Source organism: Doryrhamphus excisus, linkage group LG3, assembly GCF_037039965.1.
Source record: "Doryrhamphus excisus strain RoL-2023G ecotype Guam linkage group LG3, RoL_Dexc_Guam_v1.1, whole genome shotgun sequence".
In the NCBI taxonomy this organism is placed as follows: Eukaryota; Metazoa; Chordata; class Actinopteri; order Syngnathiformes; family Syngnathidae; genus Doryrhamphus; species Doryrhamphus excisus.
Genome location: NC_136359.1, coordinates 20,935,943 through 20,946,947, shown reverse-complemented (window position 1 = coordinate 20,946,947; position 11,005 = coordinate 20,935,943). Strand labels below are relative to the sequence as shown.

The 11,005-nt window shown below is 40.0% G+C and overlaps 1 protein-coding gene across 1 annotated transcript; it reads right to left on the bottom strand.

Moving 5' to 3' along the window:
* Positions 1–1,701: 1,701 nt before the first annotated feature.
* rnf10 (ring finger protein 10) lies at positions 1,702–10,880 on the bottom strand. The gene is made up of 17 exons (XM_058071165.2): positions 10,319–10,880; positions 9,288–9,472; positions 8,937–9,142; positions 8,778–8,868; positions 8,511–8,695; positions 7,957–8,093; positions 7,703–7,857; positions 6,823–6,951; positions 6,492–6,732; positions 5,227–5,360; positions 3,791–3,908; positions 3,613–3,714; positions 3,402–3,539; positions 3,229–3,320; positions 3,082–3,139; positions 2,570–2,731; positions 1,702–2,492 (listed from the first exon to the last, which is right to left on the bottom strand). Exons 1-17 carry the CDS (start codon positions 10,473–10,475, stop codon positions 2,419–2,421), a joined length of 2,364 nt encoding a protein of 787 aa, XP_057927148.2. The 5' UTR covers positions 10,476–10,880; the 3' UTR covers positions 1,702–2,418.
* Positions 10,881–11,005: the final 125 nt, after the last annotated feature.

Here is an 11,005-nt window from a genome sequence, read left to right as displayed (position 1 = left end):
AACAAAGTAGATAGAATGTGAGTTTAAATAAATAAATAAATATGACATGTCTCTTAAATATTATTTTTTTTAAAGTTTCTTTTCACTATAATGAACGATAGAGAAAGAACATTGGTTATTCAATACTTTACTCTTCACATAAAATCCAGTACACGTTTTCCATGCAACATTGTTTGCACCGGTGCCCGCAGAGCGTATGCACCTTTGACTCACACAGAGCCAACTAGAACAGCATGAATAGACACACTGCTGATGAAAATGTTGAGACCAATTGAAAAATTGCAAGAATCGACATTTTGTGTTGTTGGATCAAAGGAGGTCCTAAGTAGAGCTTCAAAATACAAAAAAGAAGAAATTGGAGTGAGACTATGTTTTAAATAAGCAAACAACCATTAAACTGAAATAAGCTGTTAGCTGGTCAAATGTTGAACAGTGTAAAAGCCGTGTCAAATATGGGCAGAAATATGGATTCCATGTCATTTTAATTGTTGGATTGGCCTCTCGCAGCATGCCATTGTTGCTGAAGTTGGACACAGTAAAAACAGTTTAAACTTAGATTCTGAAAGTTATGCAACAAAAAAAGCCAAGTCACAAATGATCTGATTGGCTGTCCATATCTACATGAAACGATCCATGCCCAAATTATGATTATTACTGATACTCAAGGTATACAAAAAAACATCTTCAAAGGTCTCATTTCCTTCAATGCCACAAAATTGACATTGGAAAGTAACAGTGGAGGAGGCGCCATCATTGTCTGGGCTGTTTCATCCTTCAATGGAAGAATGGAGCATCAGTTTGTGCAGGGGTGTCAATGTCAGATGGCCATACGGAGATTTTTGCCGGGGTCACTCTTTGTGACTACCGGTCCGCATCCGTGTGGTAATGATAAAGGACATCTTCCAGAGGAATAACGTCACTCTTTTGGACCATCCTGTATGTATCCCTGAACTAAACCCAACTGAGAACATTTGAGTTGTACATTAAGTTGTCAACAATGGACATCACTTTCACCCTCTTCACCTCCTGGAAACACTGGCGTCAAGTATGCTGAACCCAATTTTTGAGGTGATAAACAAGAATGGTGCAGCTATTGAGTCCCGTTTTTGAACATTTTACTAGTATTTTGGGATCTCTGTTTTTTTTAGTTATGGTGTTAAACCTCGAATTTGCAATTGCACACATTTTTTGTCTGATTCCCTTTTTTGTGGATTTAGAAGCTATTCTCAGAATCTCCTTAAGATCCAACAGTGCAAAATGTACATTTATATTTTTCAACTGCTGTTAAAATGTTTAATCAGGAGTGTACACAAACTCAACCTGTAATTTTAACCATGTTTTGTATGGTGTACAGTATTTGCATTACTTTGTGAAAAACAAGTCTTTTTTATTTAACAGTTACAGTACATATGGACCTGGTATGAAAAAATGGTATAAAAGCACTATAACAATATGTGGATTTATATAGTTAATGCTATAAACATGCTGGCACTTGATTGAGAAAACTGACTGAAATAACTCCATTAGCTGTTCATTAGCTATTCTGGGGGTAAGCCTGTACTTGTGTTACTGGAAAAACATTCAAAGGTGTGAAGGACCACTAAATCAAGACTACATATACAGTGCATCTATGCAATTCATTGAACTAAACCACTACTTCCAGCTAGTATTATTTAATAAAAAAAATGTAGAAAAAAGCAATTTGATTGTGCATAATTGTTTATTCATTTTAGCAGACTTATTTTCAATAGTCTATACATTGAATTAAACAACCTTGATCCATATATTCCTCTTCAAATTGCAGCAGTTTTCCCACTCGACACAACTGCAACACTGAAATAAAAGGGCTATATAGTGGCCAAAAGTGAAAGATGAGAAAACGTAATGGTATAAGGGCAGTAATTGTGGTTTAACACAAAATATGATGAAGCACTGCTGAACGGCTGCTGAAAAGGAGTTTTTATTGCAATACTGTTGTCATTTCACACAATGGTCTTTGCTTCAAATTGCGGCAAACCAAAACAAGATCTGGTAAATCTGAGCACTGAGGATGCTGGAAAGAGTCAAAAAAGTGCAATGTACCTGCAGCTGGCTGACTGCAACTTTCTAAGCACAACTGTTTAAATAGATCTCATCCATAATCATACCCTCAATGCCACAGATCACCAAGTAAAGACCCACTAGAATAAGAACATAAGTCTAGAATGGAAATTAAAGTGGAACAGGAACCTTTGCATGGGCTGCAAACCAAAGTCCAAAACATAAGCTCAGCAAATGCAACCAACACTGCATGAAGCATGAAACGTGGCTACATTTGAAATAATTTTAAGTTTAAAGCTCCCAGATGTTTGCAACATAAACTGAAGCAGTATAATGATTAACAAAAAGAACATATCATTCAATTTATTTCAGTGTTGTCTACTTTGTGTGAACCATGGATGTGCTGAACAGAAGTTTTTGTTTTTTCTTTTTCTTCTTTCCTCCTTTCTCCTCTGTAAGAGAAAAAAGGACAGAGAAGTGATTTTCCCATTTATTTTGATTATTTACCAAAATACAAATTGACACTCACCTGTGACAACCACGGGCTGTGGAGCAGATGCAGGACTATCAAGCTGCAGAAGTGCCTTCTCAAATGCTTGGCTGAAAGAGTTCTGAAAGCTAGGCACTGGGACACGGTCCGACCCGTCACTCTCTCCGTCGCTGTCTGCTGCGGGGGGAGCTAACAGCTTATCTGCATGATAATAGAAACAAGCCGGACTGTAAGGAGTCAATAGTCACGAAAACTGGTTGTACAGGAAGTGAAATACAATACAGCCAAAGCATTATTTCACCCTGGACACACCCATCAGGCAGCATTGTATCTACTACTCAGTATATTAGCTGTATACAGAACAATCCATGAATTTGCAGTATTTGCTTTTAACAATCGCAGTTGCACATCAGTTCTGCAAGTGACAATCATTAGACAAGATGATTTTAGATAACACTGGCAGGGCTCACAACAATCAGTATTCAATGACATTCATAATTTAACATTCGTATGGAGTTTGTTGACATTTTAAAGTGTGGCTATTTCAGTACCGTTCTTAGAGGTGATTCTGAGCCCAGCTTCAGCTCTGGCTTTCCCATCTCTCAGCATCTGTGTGGAAATGTAATATGCATAATAATATACAACAATAGAAATTATTCTCAGTGTGATGATTCCGCCACGGCTGTTTGTTTACACACCTGTGCAAAGGACATGCAGTGAGAGTCGTCCTCCACACTTCCCACAATAGGAGTTGAGCTTTGTCCATTCAGACTTGGGAATGTTATCCCATCTGATATATTAAAGACAAAACTTGCTATAAATAATATAAAAAAATTAACATGAACATGTAACATCATAGAGCTACACTTACCAGAGGAAGGACTGCTGCTTAGGGGTGAAGGAGGAACTAAAGTAAAATCAGGGTGGACTGGGAGGCTGCTGTTGTGAGGTGGTGACCCGAATGCTGGGAAATGCTGAAGGTTCTCTAGTCCTATATGGACTTCAGGATCTAAAAGAGGAAAGACATAAATCAATCTGTGAAAGATGGCAATGTGACATTTCAGAGCGGCCGGTATACTTACATTTACCCTGCTTCTTGTTTTCTTCCATTTCAATTCGCTTCTCCCTGCGCTTCTCATCTCTTGCTTTCTTCTGTCTCAGGCGCTTTCTTTTCTCCAGTTCATCTTCAATTAAAAAGTCACACACTCCTCAATCCCTGAGCAACTAAAGCACACTTGACATTCAAAAGTGTTTTCAAACCTGCAAATGTGTCCATGGTTTCCTTGGAGAGGACCGGTGGCTGCAAGGCTAACTCACAGATGCTGAACTCACACGTGAGTGGCAGATGAGACAGGTAGCGATGACGACGGCGGATCTCCTGAAAGAAGGCAAACGTAACTCTTGTCAAGGCATGAATAAAAGTATTCAACAAATTGATGAAACTTTTTCACCTTTGTTTGATTATGGAGGTACACACATTTCTTTTTTATTTTGTGGTAGGCAACATAACTACAATAACATAACTACAGATCAAGACCAAATTCACACCAGGCGTGTATCAATTATGGCACGTCCATGTGGCGTTTTATGCACATAGATTTAAAAAGCTCAATTCACATTACCCAGCTCTATAGATCATTTTACATTAAGGTTACAAACCAGTAATACAACAAAACAAGATAGATGTAGCATTTGGTACTTGTGGTGGTGAAAAAAAACCCATGTGATCATGTGTACTTAATTAACTTCCCGTAAATATCTAAAGTTGTTGATATTGAGCACCATGCCTTTCCTTTTATGTTGTGCTTGTAAAACTTTTTGTCATATAAAAAGGTGGGATTTTTGACACCAGAAGCTGTTTTCCTCCTACTAGTATGGTGCTGAATTTGTGTGAAAACGCATCAAAAATATACTTAGTAGTCTATTTTTTGCGTTGTGTAAAAACATGACATGTATCGGGCACACGTGTGTCGGCTGCCGTGTCGTTTCCTGCGACATTTGGTCTGTTTTAATGCCTCCAAGCACACCCAATCTGTTGTGGTTGGTCACACTGCCACTGCATACAAAAGAGTTCCGGTTTGTGCCACTAACCTTATATTGAAGTTGATAAACAGTATAGGAGTTGATGATAAACGTCAAACATGCCGCCATATGTGATGGAAGTACAGACTGGAGAGTCCGAAGTTTCTCGAGAAAGGAGGTTACTTCAGGACGTGACGGTAAGTAGCTTTAGCATTTTAGCATTAGATTTTCTACAGCATCGGTAACATGTAATCGGTTTTGCAGGACTACCAGTGCGAACTCCAACCACTTGTGCCTGATGGTGGCGTCTTTAGGAATTGTAAACAAATGTGGCTCTCTTTTTAGGCATTGCTAGCAAATAAACAGCGGCATAGCACTTGGGAGAAGGCAAAGAGTTTATAAGGAAGTTCGCCCATCTGTGACATCACAAAGGGGTACATTTACCGCGCCTTTTGAAACAGAGCATTTTGAGCCATCCCAAACTTCCACTTACTTCCAAATGCTCAAACCTCATTATCTGAAACTTTGTCATTGTTTAACATGGGGATAGTACATTCTAACTACATTTATATTTCAGAAAAGTGGAAAAAGTGTCAATAGGTCCCCTTTGAAAAGACATAACGAATACACTACACCTTCTTTTTTTAACAGTGTGTGATTCATGTCATTCTGACCTCAGTGACCGTGTGTCCTTCAATTTCCACCACTGTGGCAGTGATAGAGTCTGGGCTGGCCTCTAAGCTGCCATATTCACGCAGCAGACAACGTACATTCACAGGATGCAAGAACATCTGCTGGCAGTCCTCAGCTAGAGGATGAGAAATATGAGGAATCATGAAATATGAGATATACAGTAAGGTGGAAGGCAAAAGGTTTTACGTCAACAGTTATTTGATTTTGACTTTGGTATAACTTAAAGGGGAACACATGTTTCACACAAGGATTGTGAATGATGGGCAAAATAAATTAAAAACCTGCAGTTCCCCTTTAAAGCCTAGCCTTAAAGGATCCCCAACATAATAAGTTTAAAATGTTATATATTGTTCAGAATCATGTTCTATATTGTTACATTTTTGCAATAAAAAAATGCATTTATAGTTCATGGCACCACCGATGACAAGCTTGTTCTCTTTTTTTAGTCCAATTTCTGGAAGTGAGGCCATCAGCTACACAAACATGGTGTTTGTAGTCCTAAACCTTCATCTTTTGGGAAAGAAAACAAACTTACCTTAGTATCATTCAGATACCGTAAACAGCCAGCATCAAAACAATGTTTTGGCAAGACTACGATTTTGATGAAAAATATACTGAACTAAGTCGATGAGCTGCCTCGAGCAGCATTTGTTCAATTCACTGAGAAGTGTCACGCTGCTGATGTCAATTCCAGAAATAATGCTTTTCATGGCTGGTGCAATTAACTGTAAATGTAATTTTTGCAAATTTACCGTCCACTTTCAAAAAACTATGTCGAACATAATTACAAACAATATGTAAAGATGTTTATGAAAAGTTGATAACATACTTAAGGAAAGTTACTAAATCATGTCAAGTGACCCTTAAATTAGCTGATTTCTTTACAATTTTGTTCACTCAGCACATAAAAATTGCAATCAATCACAACATGTAATCTCATTACTAAATGACAATTATTCTTATTTTTACTTAAGCAGGCACATTTCACCAAAGCATGTCATAATCACAAGAATAGACGCTGTTGCTTTTTATACTCCATAAATAAAAACAATACAAAACAACACCGGTCTTGAAACTCAAAACAGTTAATCTATCAGTCATTAAAATAGCTGATTAAAGTGATCCTATTTGAGTTTATATTTTTTGTTGTATATTGCACCTCATACACCAACAAAAGCTATGGGTAACAAGTGAGGAACATGACTACATGTTCGTGGCTTTGAATTTGGTTCTGCAAAATACAAACCTTGGTAGAAGTAATAGAACGGTCCATGCACCAGGCTGGTTGAAGTGCGATCGGTTTCTGCCTCTCTGGCAGGATTTTCCTCATCAGAAAGGTGCTCTGGGGCGAACGGCAACACAGCATCTACAGGCTCTTCAAGCACACACTCCAAATCATCTTCAGGACACCCGGGCAATTCCTCGGCAGCCTCTTCTGGGGGTTCTTCCACCTCATCATCAAAAGCAGAAGAGTACTGCAGCACAGGCTAAAATGAGACAAGTATTCATGCTGATGATGACTAACTCCGGGAAAGAGAATAAGAAGCAATGCTGTATAAATGTTCATTCAGCCCTACCTTGGTAACGCTGCTGTTAGTAATAAATTCATCTACAGGCGAAGCAGTTTCCTCAAGAGCCAGAGAGGACAAGTCAAAGTTGTCAACAGCACTTGACTTCTGCTGCTTAAGGAGAATTTCCTCTCTTTCCTAAATCAAAAGGAGACAAATGTTTGCTATATGGTGATTCCTCTGTGTACACTGCACAAATATGGCAAAGGAAGAGCAAAGTAAAGTGCATGCTGCAGCGCTGTTTCAAGCAGTTTGTAATCTGAAGCATCCTTTCTCAACCTCATGTACAACCAAGTACAATCGTTTGTTTGTCTGAGTTAACAGGGACCTATTACGCACTTTGTTGGCCCTTTGCTAACATAGGCACGGCCGGTGCGGTGTAGCTCAGGAGAAGCGGGACGTAAGGGCGCTGCATCCACCTCGCCTGCCCGAGGAGGAGCACACATTGTCGGACACACTTTGGACCCTTTTCCGCTGTAACTGGTTTGTAGTTTTTTTTGGAGCTGGTTGTTTGGGGCTTTACTTTTCCATTGTCATGGTTCCACAATTGGTTTGAATATCGGGGCCTTCTTGGTTAAACATAGCCTCCAAAAGCTTACTGTGATGACACAGGGAGCCAGTGTTTGAAAAAAACTTTCTGAAAACAAGCGCTCAGAGCCATCCCAAACTTCTTTCAGTGCTCACTTCCAAATGCGCAAACCTCATTATATGAAACTTTGGTATCGTTTAACACGAGAACACAACATTCTGAAAAAGCATAACAGGGCCCCTTTAATGGTTCTAGACCAGACTGCAATAACGGAATTTCTGCTAAGTAGGATTACCTTTCACGATTTTTGTTACAGTCCGATACAAAAAAAGTAACCCCAGGTATGTTGGCTATCTTTACCTGCAAATGGAAAAGTGCGCTCTGGATAAAGCAGCCTTGTGCATCTTCTTCCTGGCATAGCTGCGCCTGCAGGACCGCCTTCTCCTCTGCCACCAAGCTGAGGACCTGCGCAAAGGTGGTGAGCAGCAGCTTGGAATATGGGCTCAGAGAACCATCTACAGAACAAAAGAAGTGTATTTTAATATTTTAGAAATAAAACTGAACTATAACAACAACAACCATGATCAACCATAGTAAAGCATGTAATTACTTACCTCCAAACCGTATAGGCTCCTCCACCTTCACCCACTGAGAGCTAGGCATGGCTACTACAGCCCCCTTTTCCCTCCGCATGAGGCGCATGGTGATGACGTCACCAACCACATACTGCTTGGTCTCCATAGCAACCACACTAAAACAACAGAGGTTTAAGCTTAACTGTGACAATGTAACAGCAATTCATGTAACCATACAAATGCTTTTTCATCACCATGTAATGGATCGTGGTACACTACATTAAAATAAAAACCGCCCCACCTTGGAAATTTGGGGTGTTTTGCAGTAAAATGAATGTTAAGTAGTAAGTAATACACTGTATGAATGGACATACTGTATATGCTATATCTGGAGTGCCCATTATGGTGATTGTAAAGGTAGCGTGAATCGCATGTTACCCAAAACATAACCATCACTTTGTAGTTGACATTAGGACTTCTGATTGTGTACATACTATATACATACACACAATGTTTATAGTAGGTGTGAAGCACACATATGCTACATGAACTTTAAAGGGGACGCATTATGCTAATTTTTCGGCCCTTGTCACCTCTTCAGATCCAGCGCGTGGACAGCTTCATAGCATATGGGGCACTTGGACCAAGTCTTGTCACTTAGAGATAGGTAGTGCAGTATGCATGGCCAGCAAAAGATGTGTCCACAGCGGGTGATGCGGGCTGCCACTGGTGGGTAGAGGCAGATGGGGCAAGACGGCACCTCATGACTGTAGATTCGCTGGATGAAACCAACAGGTGGATATTCTTTCAGGGAAATGGTGTTAAAGATCATATCAGATAATTGAGAAAAAGGAACTCACCACTTGTTGCACACAGTCCCAGTTGACAAGAGTGTCAGGATCAGTGAAGTGAGCCTTGTAGTCCTGATCATCAGTCACCAGAAACTGGCAACTGAAAGGCAAAGAGAACGGTCAACCTCCACCTGATTGTTGTGAATGTAACATTTAAGGTTTGCTTACTTGGCCTGCAGGAAAAGCTCCTTGTTAAAGGGCTTGTGCTTGTGACCCCATTTATTTCGACGTCCCCAACAAGAGTGCCCTCCTTCCCCGGCAGCACCATGACCTCCACGAGGTTCAAAAGTGAAGTTCAACAAATGGTTCAGGCTGATTTTTTTCGGTCCAGCAAACTGAGCCGGGCTAAACTCTGCCCGGCGTGTCTCTGCTACCTGGACAAGCAGGGGTGAATAAAATTGAGCAGTTATTAGAATTGATACAATCCATACATCCATACTGCAATTAAAAAAAAACTTGCCAACACCTGACAAATTACACAAAATAATAAAAAAAAGGGTCATCTCTTAAAATACCAACCTCCTCCCGTCGTCCTCCTCCTGTAACCCCATACTGCCGTCCTCCACCTCTCTGGGGGGGTCTCTTGTCAAAATTCTTGCTTTTCTGTGGATTGGTGCGACGCGGGCCAGGAAAGTTTTCTGCTTTAGGAAAGGAGGGCTCCCGTTTGCGGTTATAACGCTTGGACCCTCCATTATTCTTACTTTCTGAAAAATAAAATAAGACTTTATGAGCTGCACATTCATTCCAGTTCTTTCAACTGACAACCCGGTGTAGGCTGTCTGATTTCTACATAATGGGTGTGTTTCAGTTGGTAAAGACGACAACAAAAGGTAATTTTATTTCAAAGAAACTTATTTGAAAGAAGTATATTACATACTCCAACTTCACAGTGGTTTTATTGCTATGTCAGACATGTCAAATGAAGCTGTGCAATACTATTTGGTGGGTAATACTGTAAAGCAAATTTTGGTATTGATCCGACACCAAGTAAATACACGATCAGTACTGCATATACAGATACTGTTTACTTAAAATCTTTAAATGTCCTTGAATTATTTCATCCTAATTAATTGATCACGTTTATAAAAATAAAAACAGCTTTAACAGAAAAAATATCAAAATTTTAAAATGTTAATACTACCAGTGAAGAATATTTCACAAAAATAGAACAATCAGACTAGTTTTGCACAATTGTTTGAGCAAAGTAACAAAATAATCTTGTTTTATTGCCCACAAAAGCCTTGATCTGTCCAATAATTTATTCCCTGAGTTTATAAACAATCTCGTATGAAACAATATAAACAACACACAGATATAAATTACTTAAGTAAAAGAAATAAACATAGAAGATAGGACAAAATCAAGCTAGTATCGAATGAGTATCTGTAATAGTATCTGATGCTAGCATTGGTATTGGTATTATTGATATGTGGAATATTCGGCTCAGCCCTACGACTAGGCCTCAACGGGCCTCTTGGTTCAACAGGAGACAATTATGTTTTCCAAACTCGAATGACATTAGTGGGATTAAATTGTGTTCTTTCTTATACCTGCTTTGGGTTTAGATTCCCCCGGCGTTGGCCCAGAAGAGTTGGAACGAGGTGGAACCTTGGCATTGCTGTTCGGGTTTTTCTCCATGTTTATTTCCGTGCAGTGAACGGTGCTGAGGCCGAAATCCGGGCAGAGAGCCGTTGAGCTCTCTAGCATCAAACAAAAACACCGGCAAAAGGGGGCTGCAAAGAGTGCGAGTCAGGCGGCAAATGCCCTGATTCATATCTACCAAACACGGAGACCCCATCACGGCGACATCTTTACAACAAAATAACCAGAAGAAGAAAGAAGAGACGATATCGGCGTCTCAAGTTATGGAGGCTTAGCAAGAGAGGACGAAAGCTCGCCACGCGGGGACAGGGCCCCAAAAAAGAAGCTGCTTCTAGGTAGAGCAAGCACTTTGCTAAGACAATGTATTAAAATGTTTCCAATAGCCAGAAATTATCAGTATTTGGCTTTTAGGCCCAAACTATATATTGTTTTTTTATGCGCTCGCACTAATGGCGACGGGTCGCCTGGCAGAAACCTGAGGGACCCGGATGTTTCTCGTTTCTGCTGCAAAGCTGTTGAGCCGGGGCTTATTGTTGCATCTTGGGAAATGTAGTCCCTATCGCTTGCCTGACCATTACGGCGAAGGTAACTAAATGACAGGAGAACTACACCCTGTTTCAACGAATCAACGCTGT

Coding starts and splice junctions, on each gene's coding strand:
- rnf10 (XM_058071165.2), bottom strand. CDS start 10,475: ATGCTAGAGAGCTCAACGGCTCTCTGCCCGGATTTCGGCCTCAGCACC. Junction 7,858..7,956: donor GGAGCCTATACGGTTTGGAG/GTAAGTAATTAC, acceptor TTTGTTCTGTAG/ATGGTTCTCTGAGCCCATAT. Junction 3,909..5,226: donor AAGGACACACGGTCACTGAG/GTCAGAATGACA, acceptor GCCTTCTTTCAG/GAGATCCGCCGTCGTCATCG.